Source organism: Schistosoma haematobium, chromosome 6 (assembly GCF_000699445.3).
Source record: "Schistosoma haematobium chromosome 6, whole genome shotgun sequence".
Classification (NCBI taxonomy): Eukaryota; Metazoa; Platyhelminthes; class Trematoda; order Strigeidida; family Schistosomatidae; genus Schistosoma; species Schistosoma haematobium.
The window spans coordinates 24,246,741-24,268,197 of NC_067201.1; the positions used below are offsets into that span (position 1 = coordinate 24,246,741).

The 21,457-nt window shown below is 36.5% G+C and overlaps 1 protein-coding gene across 1 annotated transcript in view; it reads right to left on the reverse strand.

Annotated features, from left to right (window-relative positions):
- Positions 1 to 3,358: 3,358 nt before the first annotated feature.
- Positions 3,359 to 21,457, reverse strand: part of MS3_00008863 (uncharacterized protein) — a 60,250-nt gene continuing 42,151 nt past the window's right edge. The window contains exons 1-8 of the mRNA XM_051217204.1: positions 20,654 to 21,375; positions 13,633 to 14,215; positions 10,876 to 10,956; positions 8,999 to 9,133; positions 7,129 to 7,491; positions 6,320 to 6,722; positions 3,458 to 5,016; positions 3,359 to 3,413 (exon numbers count right to left, since the gene is read on the reverse strand). Coding sequence (XP_051065853.1) covers positions 13,652 to 14,215; positions 20,654 to 21,226 — 1,137 coding nt within the window. The 5' untranslated portion in view covers positions 21,227 to 21,375 and the 3' untranslated portion in view covers positions 3,359 to 3,413; positions 3,458 to 5,016; positions 6,320 to 6,722; ... (2 more) ...; positions 10,876 to 10,956; positions 13,633 to 13,651. Of the gene's footprint in view, positions 3,414 to 3,457; positions 5,017 to 6,319; positions 6,723 to 7,128; positions 7,492 to 8,998; positions 9,134 to 10,875; positions 10,957 to 13,632; positions 14,216 to 20,653 lie in introns of the transcript that reaches the window.

Genomic DNA, 21,457 nt, shown 5'->3' on the forward strand with positions numbered 1-21,457 from the left:
GAACTCTGGCGTCCTTTCTCGCGTCCAGCTCCTGGCTCATTCGATTTACCATCTATTATGGTTTAATTTTTTTTATTCCAGACGTTCTCACTAGATTCTTTTGATAAGTATTTATTACTCTTTGTTCTGCTAACTTCATGTTACCGAGTAGGTCCTTTCCTACAGAGACAAGTCATTGACAAACGGTAGTCCCCAATGGAATTGCTAAGGAACAATGGGTGGCATAATTTTGTATTTGTAAAATTCATCAAGGAGGAATAGAAAGTAATAAGTTAATTATGTATAACCTTGTTTGGTCTGTATCATTATCTAAAATAAACTTTTATGAGTACCCAATCAAACGTGTTCAAGTTATCGGACTGGTAGATTTGTTTAGGAAAATATTCCTTTAAATTTCATTTTGAATCCCTCAAATAACTAAGTATATATGAAGACCTAGCATAATCCTCATTGAATCAAAACAGGAGTTGAAAATCAGGTGAATAAAATCAGGATTTGATTGATATTTAACCAAATCAGTGCACATAAGTGGATGTTGTTATTGGTGACAGGTTTCGTACTTGTGTTGATTCTTTCTGTTTTATCATTCCCGTTGTGGAAGTAAGACATAAGTGATCTCATTGCATATTCCAATCAGCCTCTTTAATAGTCGACTCGATAATGTGAAGTGAAAATGAATAATAGAGTTGTCACCAGTGAAAGCATATACTGAGAACGATTTAAAAAATAAACTTCGATGTATCTAGGTCAATGTTAATTCAAAGCCTAGTATAGCACTCTGAAATATATAAATAGCGTGAACAAAAAATATAACCTATAAAAATGTTCTTACCACATGTCCTGATGCCGGCGAGGGTGGGAAGAGTTGGCTCCCTCTCCAAATGCTCTCACATAGCCACGTGTATACGGCCACTGCCAGGAAAGTCCTACTCACCACCTCGCACCACTGGTGTTGTTTGCTAAATTGAGAGGAAGAAAAGAGAATATCTAACCGGGTCGGTGGATATGGAGGACTCACCTAGGGCAGTTGGAAAACCTTGGTTCCAAATCAATGGTGCACATGGGCTTCAGGGTCCTAAGGAAACAAACGGCGTATGAACCAATTATTGGTCACCGGTTACCATGGGACTGCATTTTATAACGCTGCCCCAATGCCTAGTGGATTAGACCTTTAGGTCAAAGGCTTGGGGTGTGGCACCCTAAGAAAACCACCTGCTTTGGTCTGCGCACCCCGGTAGTATCACAGTTCACACACAAATCAAGTGACTTGTGTGGCGCATATGTATTCGGTGCTCCTCCGTACCAATGTGTTCAAATAAATAATATTCATTGTTTTGGTTATAAACGTGCAGCTGGACGAAAGGAAAAGGGGGTTGCTCATTGCTCTTGGTTGTATCAGTCATATCTAAAAAGTATACGTTTTAGTGCGTTTATCAGAAGACGGCTAGTCGTGGCTGAGAAGAACCGTCCTGTTTACTAACTACTGCTAGTGTATTGCTGTTCTAACCCAAATTTCTATCTGTTCACAGATGAAGCTACGTTTGGACTAGTTCTTTCTACAAATTGGTGAACAGTTTTGATGAACAGGGTATCACTAGATTATTAGTATTCGATGGTGCGTCTTCAAAGTATCGCTCGTGTATTTTTGGACCACCAAGTTAGTGACCCCGAGATTAGACATGTGATAGGTAAATATTACAATGAGGTTGAAATAGTTGAGATATGCGTTACTTATGTCTAACCACCGTCTACATAAAGTGGCGGTGTATTGGTTCTGAAGAAAGTTAGAGGCATTCAAATCGGTATAGTACAGTTCGTAGGGTCACTGACAGTTGCGCCGAGCCGTGTTAATAACCGTAAACTACTTACCTAGTTGGAGTCCGCGTGATTATCTTAACCAATGGTTAGAGACTTGGTGATACGGCTTAGAATGGTTCACAGTGACGTTTTGCTTTAGAGTCTGAGTTATGGATCTGCCTTATATCATTTTTCCTATTCCTAATCTTTTCTACTTTACTACTGATATTGTTAGCAATTCTATTACTCAGGGATTTATTTTGAAATAATTTTATCTTTTAAAGATCCTCGTCATTATACTTATTTGATCGAATTGTAATTGCACTATTATTTCTCTCTCATCCTGTTTGACCCATATTTATTCCGATCATGGGTCTTAAAATTTTACTTAACATATAAGCTGATTCAAGTTTACATTCTATATGAGTCATATTAACATTAACAATTTTATTGTATTTTGTATATCACAATCCTAAATTCACATGCTTTAAACGATATACTTTGCCCTTAACCTGGCCATTTTTCGGATTATTAATTTGGTTATATAACTTGTAAAACCTGAAGAGAATTTATCGAAAAGAATATTCTTCGTTCAAATACTAGTCTTTTAATTTTATCTTTGTTCTAATATGGCATGGCTATTCAAACTGATGGGCGTATATGTCAGTTTCTTTGTTGCGTATGGCTGACTGACTTATCCTTCAGATCATTAAAGAATGTTTGTTCTCTAATCATTCATTATCCTTGTTATTTAAAGAAATCTTCAATCGGAAATTGATGTTATCCGGAGAAACGCTGACAACTGACTCATGATCTTAACCATTGAAAAAATAAGGGACCACTAAACTGTTCATTCCTCCTCGTTCCGAACTCTTCAACAGCACGCACCTATGACTTTGTAAGAAATGCAACCAAAGGAAATCCGTTCATCAGATAATTGTTAACATTGACTAGTTACTGTGAATTAGTGCATATTTATACATTCTTAACCAGTAGGTACGACCGAGAGTGGGGAGAGTCCGCTCTCCCTCTCGAAATGCTCTCACACGGCCACGCGTATCTAGCCTCTGCCAGGGAAGTCCTACTCACTGCCTTCTCGTGACGAGGGTGTTGTTTACAAAAATGAGAGGACGAAAAGCGAATGTCCGGCGCTTTAACCGGACCCCAAACCAAATCAATGGTGCACATGGGCTCCAGTATCCTGCGGGAACAAATGGCGTATGAACCAATTGTTGGTCACCGGCTTCCATGAGACTGCATCTCACGATGCTCCACTGCCTTGTGGATCGGACCTTCAGGTCGAAGGCTCGGGGAGTGGCCCCCAAGAAAACCACCTGCTTCGGTTTGGGCATCCGGGCCGTATCACAGCCCTCACACATATCGAATGAGATTTGTATGGCGCATATGTATTTGGTGCCTCCTTGTACCAATGTCTATGTGTTAAAATAAATAAGTTCATAGTAACTGTACATTTCAATGGTTTTCTGTTACTTTATTTGCTTTAGTAATCTTCACCGTGATGTGGTATGAAATTCTTCCAGCGCTTTCAATAGTAACCGGAATAACATTTGCTATTCCACCTTTATTAAGTGTAACTAATTATGCGTTTCTTGGTAGAGTAAGTTTATACTATATCCAATGATTGTTTTCTTTTTCCCATTGGAATTTTTATTTATCTCATTTTATTTTAGTGGTCTCCACCTAGTTTATTTCGATTTAAACAAGACTTCTTTCTACATTTACGTGATAAAGATCTTGAAGGACCACTTTTATTTCAAGTAGGTTAAATAAAATTAATTGAATGTATTCTTTTAAAATATTTTCAAGGATTCAGAGTTTATCCTCAAGGATTAACGAAATGTTTATTAACTGATAATGTGCATCTCTATGTAGATTTTAGCAAAAAATAAATTTGTTGATTTACAATGTTTATTTTGAATTGGTTTGGATTGTCCCATTGTTGGTGCCTCAGTCGACAAATCTTAATTAGGAGAAATGTACATCTTGGACTCTCTACCACTGACCACATTTTATCCGTTGTTTATCGTTTATCTTTGTGCAATGGTTTTTTAGTTTCGCGGATATTTATTCAAGGTTATTACAATACCGGAAAACGAGAATAATACTACAAAGTTCCAATGTTGTAGCTTGAATCTCTTGGATATTAAAGTATTGATGAAGACAGCTGTAAATTATTGTGGATAATATTCAGTAACATTCTTGTTAAGTCATGCACTGAATATGAACCACTATTTCTTTCTTATGGTTTATATAATCTACAGTGATTATCTCTTTATTAATAGTTGCAGGGTAAAACGCACGTCCTAGATTCCGCTACTAGCAACAATCCATCGTCTAAAAAAGTTGTGACAAACTGGCTATATCGAAGTAATCCGCACATATACCAACAAAATTTGATCAAAATCCAGTCCTGCATATCAAAAACAAAATAATTCGAACCTTTACTAATAAAAAACATAGGCATCATACCCACTGAACAAGTTAGCAGCCATCTCAGTAGATAAAGCATTGGTCTGAATGCATCTACCCTATGATGGCTAATTCTGAGCTATATCACGTCAATATGTGACCAGTATTAAATATATTTTAAAAACAAAAGATTTTGATAGTTTGCATTCCTGACTGGTGGTGATTCTTTTTGTTTATTGTATCAAGCGTCGTACAACTACCATAATCTTATTCAATTCAATAAACTGCCATCGAATTTCATCACGGATGCAACTGCACTACTATAAACAAATCTTAGTCATACCTTTCAAGATTTCGAACCACAGATCATGCATTATCGTTCGGCAGAGTATAATTAAAAAGTCTATACTTTTTAGACACGCATTAGTCAGCAAGTCATCAAGTAATGTTATTTGTAAGGTGTATAATTAACAGAGATATGGTTATGTCATCGCTCAGTTTAAAGCAGTATTAGATATGATTGTCAGATGGATGACTATAATCCGTTTATCAGAAGTAATAGTGTATTTTGGTTAGAAAATCACAAAGGTGGTCGATTTTCCACAACATAATACTAAAACCCTGTTCCTAGTGAAACCAATTGTACTACACCATAACAGAAGCACAAATTCACAATTGATCGATTTATATTTATTGTAGACAAGAAAAAATACAGGATTACAAAATGCTTTCACAAAGTTATTCGCGGTTTCTTCGTTTTCTTGTGCTGTGTGGCTTTTTGATTATGTTCTACAAAGATGAAAAAGAAAACAATAAGGGAATTACTTAGTTCTATATGATGGACTCCATCAATAGAGTGGTTAAGTAGTGACCGAATGATAGTGATAATATGGCTGTACTTCTCTCCGCCTAGTTATAACTAACACTGACCAAGCAGTTTAACGATCAAACACTCTATGGATCACAACTTAAGTATATTTAGTAGTTTGTACATTGCTGCTAAATAGTTCTGCAATAAAATGTGGTAGATATTCATCCAATGAACAACAAACTGATGAAATGTGAATCTCATCTTCTAAAACAAACAGAGAGTGAATCGAACGCAAATTTACTCATGTAATTTGAATCTACCTAAGTACAAGCTTTTTGACAATCGGCTTTGAGTTACGCTTTAAGTGCAGTGACTAGTTATGATGTCTGATGAAATCGCGATAGAAATTCAGAAATCTCGGCAGGTTTTTATCAACTTGGGTCACTTATGGCGTAGGTGAGATAACTGTCAACCGACCAATGGACGAGTTTACTGTACAGTAGTTTGTTTCATTCTACTTTATGATTGTGAAACATGGCCCTTGGAAGTAGATGATATTCGTAGGTCACTATTGTTCGATCACAGGTGTCTTACACATTGGAACTACCGAGTTGGGAATACTGAAGTTAAACACAGAGTACTAGTTAAGGTCGTGTAAGTGGTGTTCTAATTGGTGATTTAGTCAAGTAATAGTTAACGGGGCAAAAGTCGTAACAGGTAGCGAATTTTTATCGACTAACATGGCCAGGGCATGTGATACTTATGTCCATCCACTAATTGGTGTAAGAGTAGAATGTAAGAAAACTATGACGGCACACCAGTTAGACTAAGTCATTTAGGTAGGTGCAGATTATTTGGTTCGAGTCCGTGTCATTGTCGTGACCAATGGCTGGAGCTTCTAGGTAACGCACCTGAAATGGTGTGAGTCCATTCGCATTTTGCCTTCCTGTAGATCGTAAGTCTTTAAATTTTCCATACATTTGTTTATTTTGATAATTTGTACTTTCTCGCATCGCACCTTCGATGCATAATCTTTTCTATTACAACTACATCTACTACTGTGGAATTCGCTCTGACTATATCATCTCGATGTGCCAGTAGTGTGTGGCAACTTAAAACGATTTACACATGTGGATGTTATACATTGCGTATGACTGACTGAGTCATGATTTACGGTTGCCTAAACTGAAGCAGAGGAATAGGCATTTCAACTAGCTATATATATACTAATCAGTCTGATTACATTCGACTGAACCATTCAGAACATATAAAATAGATTACCTTCATTCGGAGATAATTTTCTTTTTTGCAACCGATTAGATGTGTGAATTTCGTTCTCACTGGAATTATTCATTTCCACAGGTTGAGATGTTACATCTGGTAGCTTGGATTTCTTTTTTACTGGACCATTCCATGCCATGCCAAGTGCATTACGAGTGGCTTTATGCAAATTACGTCGTTCTCGAATAGCACGAGCGCCTAACGATGCACGACTGCATATAATTTGAATGAGTTGGTGATTTCCACCACCAAGTTCTTGGGTAAGAGCAGATTCAGTTGACTCAATTAATTCAACTAATTGATCAGGTCCTGCCTTTGCCATTCCAGCTGATACAGAGGCAACAAGACTGTTCGCACTCTCTGGTCTAATTGTACCTGACATGAGTGCACGACGAAGGCGAGCCTTTAAAACAAACGAAAGGAAACAATATATCAACTCACAAATTTATAAGATGGTTAGAAAATAGTCTACATCTGAGAATGACATCGGAAAACATGAAGCACTAGACAGTCTTTTTGCCCTAGTATGGGGATTCAGTGGTGTGCATCCACGATTTCCTGTAAGGGTTGAACCTACAATCTCCAGACATCGAGTCAAGTGTGTAACTTTTATACCATTGAGTCCCTGTGATCCGGAATTTGCGATGTCGTGTGGCAACCATCACTTGTTATCAGTGATGCTTATCTCATTCTCAACATGGTTGAACTAGGATTCTAAGAATTCCCCTTTAAGTTGTTCAATTATGTATACTCGAATGCACATCACACAGTAAACGATACAGAAAATAAAAACCGACCATCCAACCCACCTGTGCTCTTCTTTGTCTTGATTTCGCTCTGACCGTAAGTTCTCTAGAAAGATGCATACCACGTAGTCGTATTCTAGCGCCAATATCTGTTGTATCATCGTTGACACCTGAAGCTAACGATGAAGCTGCTGTAAAAGCTAATCGTTCACGCTGACGGAATTCTCGACTTATTAATTTCGAAGCAGATCTTAAGTAGGCGAAATAAGCTGGGACTTGTTTTTCAACGGATGGATTTTCATCTGATTGATTGTCAGAACCACTTGAAGGTTGAGTATTTAGTGAGAACATATCAAATAATTGCGTTGTATTCGGATGGGGTAGACGTAATAAAAGGCCGGTAGTCAATTTCAACGCCAGTAGCCTCTGTAAAAAAGAAACAGGAAGGTGTATATGAGATTCGAAAGTTTCAAATTAAGTTAGGTGATAAAACAGAAGTCGAAATCATGAGTCGATTGAAGCTAGACCACCCATAGAAAACCTGGAAGCACTGGACGGCCGATTCGTCCTAGTATGGGACTCCTCAGCAGTGCGCATCCACGACCCCGCACCACGCGGGGTTCGAACCCAGGACCTACTGGCTTCGCGCGCGAGCACTTAACCACTAGACCACTGAGCCGGCATCCATCGGTGTTAATGTCTAACTTCAACCAATCCACGAATTTGCGCCACCGTACACTATTGTCTTCAGTGAGTTGTTATCTCCCAACAGACCTGGTTGAAGTCCACTGGTAACGGCTTCTCACTAGAACTCCAGGAGTTTTTCCTGAAGTCAGTCACTAGTGAGCAGTTGATTATTATCAGAATGGGTTTTGTGGAGAGTTTTAGAAATTTCACTTGACTCATGATTTCAACCTGTGAAATTTCTAAAACTCTCCACAAAACCCATTCTGAAAACAGAAGTCGTAATGCCATTTCGACTGTTAAGTATTATTACATTCACTGGCTTCTATATGACGGATGGGAATGTGTAGTGAAAATTCCATATCTCGATAGTTGTACGAGTATTGATGGTGGGTTGGGTGTAAGTGATGGAATCAATCTACATATAGTAAAAGTCAGGTCAGCTTACATTGATCTAGATCGTTTTGGTGCTATTGTGGTGTTAGTTTAGCTGTGAAGGGTTCGGTTTACAATAGTTCCATGAGAACAATCCGACTCCTCTGAAGTGATGATATTTGATGGCAACATCATGCTGGTAATAATGACGTTCAACAATGAGAGTTGGGACGCAATGACGAGAATTCAGTGATTGTCGTCATCCTGAAACACTAGGTTCAGTAACCTGGACATCTGTTATGAATCTAACCCAGCATCTCCCACGCAATGTAGTGAACAGGGACACAAGTGGGGACAATCGAATGTATGTGACACGAAATTACAAAGTATCAATCCATCGTCTCGAATTTGATCGTTCCTTTTGCGAATATCAGTCTCAGATTCTATTGTTCATACCAAGTGCGTTCCATTCCCGTTCTTTCCTTATCGATCCTCTACTGAAATACACTCTATGTCTGACCACCATTATATACTACTTATGTGGATATAAGTAACCCACACCACAGTAGTGCATCACTTTTCGAAGTTGGTACAGAGCGAAATAGGCGGGGTCAATTTATGACATTCTGCAGCGGTATGAAAGAACGCTGACGACCATCACTTTTTATTTAAGGTTCTAAAGATTATGTGTATCGCTCATAACTAATACATGATTGATGATAATAATAATAATAATAATAATAATAATAATAATAATAATAATAATAATAATAATAATAATAATAATTTCTCCATTCAAAACACTATAACAGTCAATTAGAGGATTTGAAAAGAAAAGAAAAATAAACCAAACACAGTCATCATTATAACATACTTGACAATAATATTGTGGTCTATTGTTTAATTCATCCAATGCAATTTTATTAGCAATACGAAATATTCTCAATACTGGTTTACGTCCAACACTTAAATGTAATAATTGTCCAAGATAAATTAAATTAGATAATAACTGAATATCAAAGAGAAATAGAAAAGAAAAAGAGGGGATAAATTAAAGATAAGAGAGAAAGATTGATAATTATGAACAAATCAGTCAGTCAGCAACATCGTGGAACGTCGTACGTACGTACATCAATTGGAGTTGCTATAACACATTAGCACAAATATACAATTATCGAATCAAATCCCATAGTGGTAGAGGTAATTTACTGGGAATATGCGACATATATATCAGTGTGATATGAATTAGTCCAATGTCAATGGAAACAACGATGAACACCCAATACTATTAGAACTTGTGGTGTGGAAAAAGCAATGTTAAAACACGAGTTTATTTACTTATTTGAACATATAAATATTTGTACAAAGAGGCACCAAATACATTTGCACCACATAAATCATTCTATTTATGTGAGGGCTGCTATACTGCCCGAGACCAGACCACGTGGTTTTCTTAGGGGGCCACACCCCGAGCCTTTGACCTAAAAGTCTAGTTCACAAGGTAGTGAAGCAACGTCAGGAGATGCAGTTCCATGGTAACCAGTGGGTAATAATTGGTTCATACGCCATTTGTTACCTTAGGATCTTAGAGCCCATGTGCACCATTGGTTTGGAATGAGTATTTGCCAAGTGTCTTAGGTGAATCCTCCATATCCACCAACCCGGTTAAAGTGTCGGGCATTCACTTTTGATGCTCTCAATTTCGTAAACAATAGTAATGCCGCGAGAAGGTATTGAGTAGGACTTCCCTCGCAGTGATTGTATGCACGTAACTGTGAGAGAGCATTTTTTGGGGGGTCCAGAATAACACAGTAAAATTGATTGATTCAACAGAGTTGGAAGCAGTTTCTAACTAAGCAAAATCAATATTTATAATTGCTGTCAAGATATTTGAAAAAATCCCTATTAATTCATATTATTATTATTATGAACTGATGACAACAGCTTTTAATTATGTCATTATTAGTCTATATATTTGAGAAGGTTCAGTTACATGAAGAAATTATGATGAATGTAATGTTCTGTCTGAGCTGGATGGTTCAATTATGAAAATTGTATTATTCGTTGAACAATATCATCAGGTTTCAACTTGTCATGGTAAAATTTAAAAAAACACGACTTAATGACGCTTAACTATTTAGAATGTAAAGAGGTAATTTTTAATGGAATATTCGAATTGGAACTTTACAGTCCATGTTTAATTTGACTAACTATCTGTCAAGACAGTTCTGTCGTATGGGGTCGAAACTTGGAGAACTACGAAAATCATCATACAGAAGATACAAGTGTTTATTAACAGTTAACTATGCAAGATACTTCGTATCCGTTGGCCAGACACTATGAGCAACAACCTACTGTGGAAGAGAACAAACGAGATCCCAGTGGAGGAAGAAATCAAGAAGGAGCGCTGGAAGTGGATGCGACACACATTGAGGAAAGCACCCAACTGCGTCATCAACGCAAACCTTCACATGGAATCCTCAACGTCAAAGGAGAAGAGGAAGACCAAAGAACACATTACGTCGAGAAATGGAGACAAACATGAGAAGAATAAACAACAATTGGATAGAACTAAAAAGGAAGGCCCGGGACAGAGTGGGTTGAAGAATGCTGATCAACGGCCTATGCTCCTCCATTGGGACTAACAGGCATAAGTAAGTATCCGTTAAATGTAATGGGGGTAATATCTTCCATTTCATAATGAATCCATTTAAAGTAAACAAACAAGCATAAATGATGAAAAAATCTTACCGCATTTGACCATTCTTCTGAAATAGGTACACGTGCATCAACTTCCAATTGAAATAATGAGTCGTTTAGTATTCTTTGTAACTAAATTTTTTAAAGAGAGAAATTGGCAAAGTGAAAGCAACACAAGAAATGAAGGAAAACAAATCTTGATATGTAGATGATGATGCTCGGTTGTATGTTGAGATCCATTTGAATGAAGAGTATGATGAGATTAGATGTATGTCACTAGGTAAAGATGGCGAATCAGTTGATGAGGGTGTAATAGTTGAGATATGTATTACTCATACCTTGAACACATAATACTGACCAGTGTAGGTGTATGTATGAAGAAAGTTGATGGGAAATATTAAATTAAGATGTAATATTAATACATGAAGTTATTAACCTAGAATTGTTCACAGTTAAGCAGATATATTCACTCTTTATTCCTTAGTATATAATTCATTCCCTGGTAACTATTCATCAGAATCTCTTTACTGAACAAAACTAATTTTATACAGTAAGGAATTAAGTATTAGCATCAGAAGAGATTTTATGGATATTATAGTAATTTTAATAGTTAAGGTCATGAGTCAATTGAAGCTAGACCACCATGAAAAATTTGGAAGCATTGAATGGCTGTTTCATCCTAGTGTGGGACTCCTCCTTGGCAGAGCGCATCCACGAACCTGCCTCGTGAGATTCAAACCCAGGATATATCGGCCCGTTGAAAAAATGGACAAACAATATCCTACTACTACATGTTTAGTGTTAAATAGAAGTCAGGTAGTATCGATAAGAAACCATACACAATAACTGTAATCATGAGGAAAGCAATGTTCTCTGTTGTATTTGAACTTATAATAGTCAGTGCGACAGTCAGGGATGTCAAGTTATTGATCATAAAAAGAAATCCTTATCAATAAAGTCTATCCGAGATATTAAGAATAGATAACACGAAAGTGGTTACTATGAAGCGATCGAATCTGCTACCTTAACATGATTAGAGTTGTCTGTTATGATGATCCGATTTTTCACCACCTATAGTAAGCCAGTATTTTCATAGGCTTTTAGCAATACACATAGATAAGCTGTTATAACTTGTGGCCTGTGTGCATTGATATTGTACAACGTAACGTAACGATACCGCCAATTAGAGAGCAGTGACTTATCGATCGGACCAATGACGCGTAAAACCCGTACAAACAGTCTAGAGTCCGCCTAGCCCAACCAGTTAAATCCAGAACACCAATTTCAGCCTCTGCAATATCGAATCATTTATTTCAAGCATACTGGGTTTATATACTAACCAGACAGACCATACCGTACCATAAAATATGAAACAACATTTGTACAAGAATTAGTCAAATGTGGCTGTGAATGAGGGAGGTAGTAATTAATAGACAAGGTATAATTCAAGAATGTAAAATCGTATAGTAACAATTCATAGGTCAAAATGAAGCTCATAATAAGACGGACACGAATATGTATAGTTTAGTTATATAACAATTATACGATAAAAATATACACATAGTATTGGTCCATAAATGGATCCCAAAAGTTACCATGCTTATCGGGGCATAAGATAAGCGAAACTACCGTCAATCTAGTCTTGATTTCTAATACTTCAAGTATCTTTTCATGTGATATGGACAACGGGAAAGTGAAAATCTTCTATACACCTTTAACAGCATTTACGTATAACATATCACTGCTTTTTCATTTCAAAATGAATCCGTTTAAAGAAAACAAACAAACAAAATGGTAGAGAAATCTTACCACATTTGACCATTCTTTTGTAATAGGTACATATGCATCAGCGCATTGCTCTCAAATGCCCTGGTACGGCCAAGAGTGGGGAGAGTCCGCTCTCCCTCTCCAAATACTCTCTCACATGGTCATGTGCATACAACCACTGACAGGGAACCCCTACCCACTGCCTTGTCGTGATGGGGATGTTGTTTATGAAATTGAGAGAATGAAAAGTGAATGTCCGACACTTTAACCGGATTCATGGATATAGAGAATCCACCTAAGAGAGTTAGAAAACCATGATTCCAAATCAATGGTGCACATTGGCTGACTCCAGTATCCTGAAGGAACAAATGGAGTATGAACCAATTGTTGATTGCTGCCCACTATGTGATTGCATCTTCTTGAGTTACTACTCTACTACCTTGTGAATTAGACCTTTGTTTGTTTGTTTGTTTGGACACGTAAATATTAGTACAAGAGGGCACCAAATATATATGCACCACACTTTTGTGTGAGGGCTGTGATACTGCCCGGGTGCCCAAACCGAAGCAGTAGGTTATCTTAGGGGCCATTCCCCGAGCCTTTGACCTAAAGGTCTAACCCACATGGCAGTGGAGCATCATGAGGGGATGCAGTCCCATGGTAGCCGGTGACCAAGGAATTGGTTCATACTTCATTTGTTCCTTCAGGGTACTGGAGACCATGTGCACCATTGGTTTGGAATCCGGTTAAAGCGCCGGACATTCGCTTTTCGTCCTCTCATTTTCATAAACAACACCCCCGCCACGAGAAGGCAGTGAGTAGGACTTCGCTGACAGAGGCTGTATACGCGTGGCCTTGTGAGAGCATTTCGAGAGGGAAGGCTGGCCCACGCCACTCTCGGCCATACCAGGGCATTTGGGGGCGAATCAGACCTTTATATCAAAGGTTCCGGGTGAAGCCCCTTTCCCCTAAGAAAACCTACCTGGCCCCACCCTGCTAGTATCTATGTTTATGTGTTTAAATAAAAAATAATGAACTTACTATTTTATTGAAATTTGTTTTATTTTTTGTAATTTTTAAATATAGCTGATCGAACATTTAAACCAGATAATTCAGTATCTATATTATTATTATTATTCTCATTGAGTTGTTTTATAAAACGATCTTGATTTGTAATGATTTCTAATTTTAATAATAAATTTAAACAACGTGTTGCCCATTCACGTGTTTCACGATGTCCTACAATTAATAAACTCATTTTTTTAGTTTTATTTTCTATATTCTTTGTTGTTGTGGTGGGGGTGGGGGTGGTTGTTGTTGTTTCCATAGAGAATAATGTACTATATTGTTCACGACGTTTATTCAATTTCTTACGATGTTTCTTTGATTGAAATTCAGTGATTGGACATAATTGATTATTATTATTATTATTATTATTATATTTAGGTCCATTTAATAGAATACGCCAAAATGAGGATAATTTAATTGATGATATATATGTATTGATATTGTTATCTGATGTATTCGGTGAATCTACTGTTGTTGATTCAGTGATTAACTGATAAACCAATTTTAAAGCATGCTCTAATGTATGAGCAACTAAGAAATATTGGTTGTCAATAGCCTTTGTAAAAAAAAGAGAAATAAGATAAGATAAAAGAGATAAGCATTTGATAAAGAATATAATAGATAATACTATTTTTAATATAGTTGGACTATTCACGAGACCATAGCAACCGATGGTTAGAGACTTTGAATGACATGACTCAAAATCGTTTGCAATGGTGTAGGTGCATTCACACTTTTTGTGTTCTACTGAATTCTAATCTTCTGAATTTTTCATGTCCCTTTCTTTTTCTCTTTCCAAATTTATTTCATTGGATTATACTCTTTGAATAACATCTTCAAACTCGAGATTATACTTTTACTACCTCTACCACTATGGGATTTGAATCCACAACTGCATCTCTGTGTTAATGTGGTATATCAACTTGGACTGATGTACGTACGTACGAAGTTCTATGTCGTTAATTGACTGACTGATAATTGAACTTTGATCAGTACTGAAAGTCAAGACGTAAATTTCATCCTATTCGAGATGTATCTCATTATTTAATAAATTGTAACATACAACTATTTAGGATGTATAGATATTTCAATCTTGAATATTAACAATTTGATCATACAAATAGTCACTTTTGATTAGACTGAAGTATTTCTATCATTAATTCTTTTGTTTGAGTAGTATCGTTTTTAAACAATAAATCAAATGTAGTCTCTTAATGATAAAATTGTTCAGTTGACTGTTTTAACCATAAGCCCCCAAATGGTACGGCCGAGAGTAGGGAGAGTCCGCTCTCCCTCTTCAAATGCTCTCACATGGCCATACGTATACAGCTACTGAAAGGAAGTCCTATTCATTGCCTTCTCGCCTTTGCGATGTTGTTTACGAAATTGAGAGGACCGAAAAGCTAATGTTCGGTGCTTCAATGGTGTTGGTGGATATAAAAGATTAACCTAGTGAAGTTGGGAAACCCTCATTCCAAACCAATCGTGTATATGGGCTCCCGTATCCTCAAGGAACAAATGATGTATGAACCAATCGTTAGTTACCGGCTACCATAGGACTGCATCTCCTAACGTTGCTCCACTGCCTTTTGGATCAGATCTTTAGGTGGAAGGCTCCAGGTGTGGCTTCGTAAGGAAACCACGTGGTTCGGTTTGGGCGCCCGGACAGTATCAACGCTGACACACAAATCAAGTGACTTGTGTTGCGCATATATATATTCGGTGCCCCTTTGTACAAATGTTTGTATTTAAATAAATAAGTGTAACCATAAAATCACTGTGATACAATTAGTTAGTGACACACACTCATACAGGCCTCTATTTCGCTTGAATATATTTGCAAATAGTATCCTCTAAAACAAAAATATAGTTTTGGAGATAATAAATTCAGTACATCATCATCAGATTGATTAACCTTTCGTTTAATTCAAAAGTAACAATGTTGTTCAATACTGATATATTAAATCCAAACAACTGGATACTGGTTTTCGGAATGTAAGATCGTGGATGCGCACTGCTAAGGAGTCCCACAATAGGACGAAACGGCCGTCCAGTGCTTCCAGGCTTTCCATGGTGGTCTAGCTTCAACTGACTCATGATCTTAACCATTGAAAATACTACAATCTCCACAAAAACGCATCAGATCTAACATAGCATATGATTATGTCAAATGCATTACTTTATTTCTTATGGTTGTACTCAGCAGTTATGTGATCATTTTGAATGCCTTGTATGTTATATCTCAATAATTTGCCTATTTACTCAGTCCTATTTCATTATTCTGTTGATCGATAAATATTTGAGACGTGCTGATTAAGCGACATGTTGGACTCATTTCAATGAAATGCATATCTAGACAGTTATAATAATATACTCCTGGATTCATTTCATCATGATTCTAGTTATCACTGTCGATCTACATTAAACACAACAAAGCGAAACTATAATTTATAAACGAACCAATCAGATTCAGGATGATAGGTCTCAGATTTTGGTGCGGAATTCATTCACCCAATTGTCTAAGTAGAGTCCTGACATTTTATCTGATATCAGTTTGTGATGGAAATCATAAATCTGATTCCTAACCCTAACCAACAATTGTAAATCATAATCCTTACTCTTCATAATGCTTTATAACCATCATTTAGCCATAGTAAGTAGGTGGACAATCTCAAGGTCACTTTAACGTCCCTCAAAGGTCGTCCATAAATTATAGTCTCACCCACAACAACAACAACCAAATCGTCTTCTTCTGGTGATAATAACATGATATAGATTGTTCCGCGTAAACGGTCGTTGTAACACGCTGATTGAAACATTCTTAGCCAATCAAAACAAGCGGATAAATTGGGAAGAACCTCGTATCTTTCTATGAAATAGCTTCCTCATCATATGTTATGTACTAATTTGAGAAGTATAGTGTCTGAAGAATACTAAACAAAAGAATGAACCAAGTCAAATAAATAAGATTTAACAGATGACAATCTAATACTGATATTGTTTCAATTGAATTATGCTCATTTAATCCTATAGTATATGGATTCTGTTTAACACTGTTGTGAATTTCACTTGGTTTAATTGTTTAAATATACATTCAAGAACATTTGCATTTGTGTTCTGAATTAATCTAGTCGTCTTTGGTTATGGAGTGAAATAGTACAACAGATAAAGAAAATTTAAGTATTTTCTATGTATAACTAGATTGAAATGTCATACCATTGTCGAATAGTTTAAGCGTGAGCAATCACAATCATACATGATATCGAATCTATACAGTTTGTAGATCTCGTTGCAAGCATGATACCTGTAGCCCTCAAATGATGAATTAAGATCTAATAATCGAGATTTCCAATTTCAGTTGAATCAGAATGGGTAGTGAACCTAGTGGTTAATAGCACCAAGCTCTTGTAACTTAACCTTTATACTCACCTTAATATTAAATTCCTTACTAAGTGATAAACTGGATGATTTTTCAATGTACATGTCTATTACTCGCACGTTTTAGTGTAAGCAATTTGTGGACATTATTGCATTTTATAGTGTACGTCTCAAACTTAAAGTCATGAAACATTGAACAGCTTTGCCATTTTAGTATGAAACTTTTCAGAAATATGACACAAGACTAGGAGGCTCTAGAAAAATTATTATTATGTGGGCGAGACTATCGTTTATGAACAAACCAATCACGTATAAGATAACAGGTAACGGATTTTGGCGCAAAAATTCACTCAACCATTTGGATAAATAGAGTTTTGTCATTAAAGCTGATATCAGTTCGTGATGAAAACTCTAAATGTAATTCCTAACTATAAATGATAATTCTAATTCCTCACACTGGTTTATAACCCTCACTTAGTTATTAGGTGAACACTCTTAAGGTCACTTTAGTATCTGTTATATCCGAGTTGAGATTAAGTTACAGGTAACTTCCGAGGACTATTCATGGACTAATATTCTTATTGTATAACTACTCAACAATTACATTACGTATATTTATATTCCTCTTATTGTAAGCTTTATTTTGACCTATAATTTATTATTGTACGATTTACGGTTCTTAAGTTATGTTCAGTTTATTAACTACTGCCTCCCTCATTCACAGCCACTTTTTGGGCTTATTTGTGTACAATATTATTTCCTATTTTATGGTACGTTGCGGTTTGTCTGATTGATATATAAACCAAGTATGTCTGAAATAAATGATCTGCTCTGATTCTGGTCTGATCTGCTCTGATTCGGAAGCTGGTATCTTGTTCTGGACTCAAGTGGAAGGGCTCGTAGGACATAGGACCAATAAGGACACTAAACTGCCCACACCGGTTGAAACGTCATTGGTTGGCCTAGTGCGAAGATTCGTATAAGTCGTATTCGGATTGGTAGATAAGTCGTGTGATCGAAAAGTCAGACATCCAAGGTCATAACAATTGGCGACGGGGTGGAGAAAAGTTTTGAACCCTCAACTTCAAGGTCATAACAATTGGCGACAGGGATTTTGGCAAAAACAAAATAATTGGGTGACGCAAGGTCATAACAATTGGCGACGGGGATTTTGGCAACAAAGAAATAATAATAATACAAGTGGTGACTCAGATTTTGGAAATAAATTAGCTGTATAATTGCCGGTGATTTTTGGAGCTAATATTATTGGCAAAAAAAAAATGTCGATTTCTTTCGAACAGTTGCGGTTAATATTACAGCACCAGCAGAAGATGTTTGCCTTGCAACAAGAGCTATTTATAACAGTTTTGGGCAGACTTTGCATTCAAGCAGAAAATAAGAAATCTATGTATCATGCAGATAATGGTGCAGTAATGGATATTTCAGAAGCATATCCTGTGCAGGATTCAAATCCCTCTATACCAGAAGGAAAACGTAATATTGGTAACGTGTCCAGCTCAGAGCAAGAAAATATTGTGCTAAATGCACATGAAGTTGTGACAATACCAGATGATCAGAAGCCAGATCCTGTAGATGATGCCCAGAGTCCAGAATCAAATGAAACACTACTGGTACTGTCTAGCTGCGAAAATAAACGTCAGCTCGAACAAAATTGTGGTCCACGTGCTACTAGTCGAGAAAGCTATGGTGACTCGTATTCAGAAAATAACTGGAGCAACACGATGAACCAAATTGTACCAGATGTTACTCAAAATCACCGGAAGACAGAATTTTATATTGAGTCAACTTATCCCATTTCTAATGACAGTGTGCCAGATATTGATTCTCAGAATAATGCATATGATTTTGATGAAACTTCTTATAACAATGAGGGAAATATGTCAGCTGAGTCGAATGATGGCCAAAAATCTAATTTAATTCTGTTAGACGTTGACTTTCTTAATGACTCGTTATCTGCTAACGAGATTCATAATGAATTTGAAAATAATGAACTCAGATCAAAGGTCGTTCATCATCATCTAGTCATTTTTAGTGGATTCTCCAGTCAATACAAGAAACATGGTTTAAATAAAGTCCTACTAGTTGTATTTTGGAGCCATAAGGACCCAACATTATTTCGAGGAGGAGGAGAATGTTGAGGAATTTAAAGTCACATATGATTTTTTTTTTTAAATCAGAATCTAAAGTTGGGTTCTTCAAAAAAAAAAGGGGAGGTGTTATATCCGAGTTGAGATTAAGTTACAGGTAACTTCCGAGGACTATTCATGGACTAATATTCTTATTGTATAACTACTCAACAATTACACTATGTATATTTATATCCTCTTATTGTAAGCTTTATTTTGACCTATAATTTATTATTGTACGATTTACGGTTCTTAAGTTATGTTCAGTTTATTAACTACTGCCTCCCTCATTCACAGCCACTTTTTGGGCTTATTTGTGTACAATATTATTTCCTATTTTATGGTACGTTGCGGTTTGTCTGATTGATATATAAACCAAGTATGTCTGAAATAAATGATCTGCTCTGATTCGGAAGCTGGTATTGTGTTCTGGACTCAAGTGGAAGGGCTCGTAGGACATAGGACCAATAAGGACACTAAACTGCCCACACCGGTTGAAACGTCATTGGTTGGCCTAGTGCGAAGATTCGTATAAGTCGTATTCGGATTGGTAGATAAGTCGTGTGATCGAAAAGTCAGACATCCAAGGTCATAACAATTGGCGACGGGGTGGAGAAAAGTTTTGAACCCTCAACTTCAAGGTCATAACAATTGGCGACAGGGATTTTGGCAAAAACAAAATAATTGGGAGACGCAAGGTCATAACAGTATCACTCAAAAGTCGTCCATAAATTATGGTCTCACCTTAATGTTCACTGTTGAAGAACTACATATAGAGATGAAACTTTTGTTTAGTCTTTAATAATTTCAGATGGGTTTTGTGGATATTATAGTAATTTCAATGGTTAAGATCATGAGTCAGTTGAAGCTAGACCAACACGGAAAACCTGGAAGCACTGGACGGCCGTTTCGTCCTATTGTGAGACTCCTCAGCAGTGCGTACCCACGACCTCGCCCCCTGCGAGATTCGAACCCAAGACCTACTGGTTTCACGCGCGAGCACTTAACCACTAGACCACTGAGCCGGCATCCAACGGTGTTAATGTCTAACTTCAACTAATCCACGGAATTGAGCGACACATTCACCATTGTCTTCAGTGAGTTACTATCTCACAACAGACCTGGTTGAACTCCACTGGTCACTACTTCTCAATAGAACTCCAGGATATACCTCTTAAAGCCAGTCACTAGTGAGCATATGTTGAATAATATCAGATAGGTTTTGTGGATATTATAGTAATTTCAATGGTTAAGATCATGAATCAATAGAAGCTAGACCATCATGGAAAACCTAGAAGCACTGAACGGCCGTTTCGTCGTATTGTGGGACTCCTCAGCAGTGCGCATCCACGACCTCGACCCCTGTGTGATTCAAACCCAGGACCTACTGGTTTAACTAAGATCAATTCGCCATGTAACTAGTAAATTACTCATTTCAATGAAATGAAGGGTTTCTTTGAAATACTTACCGATTTTGAACATTTAAGTTCTTTGTTAGATGATGTTGAATGAGATTGTATAGTATCATTAGAATGTTTATTATTTTCAATATTTTCATTATTAAATGTAGCAGAAGTAAATGGATCAACATTTGTATCTTCATCATAATCTAAATCTACATTGTCAACTTCATCATCATCATCATCACTGAAATCTATATCTTCTTCATTATGATCTTTTGACAATTTCGAAGTATCATCATCATTATCATCATCGTCGTCGTCGTCTGAATAAAGATTTGTAGGCAATTCTATTTCACTCATCCATTTCGCATCCTCTTTTATAATTTTTGATAAATTACATTCTTCTTTTGGTGTTTTCATAGATCTCTTATTATATAATTCATTTAAACCAGTAGATATCATTAATAATGTATTGGATTGTATGAATCGATCTAATTGGATCATACCACATGGTAATATATCATTACTGATAATATCAATTAATTGATTACGATATTGTTTAATCACTATAGTTAATGGACTATTATATAATGATATAATGATTTGTAAACTAAGTAAACGTGCTGAACATCTTGTCATTGGTGGAGCAATTAAAAAGCTTAGAATATAATCATTTAAATAATGATGTACTAAATCTAATGGTAATTTATTAAATAATAAATTAAGAAAATTTAATAAAATCCGACGACATTTCCTTGACGATTCACGTTCAATAGCAACGCTAACATTTAAAAAATCATTTCATCTAAATATTGATTTTGTTTACCAATAAAACGTGTGATTGGTAATTGATCAATAAGATGATGCAAT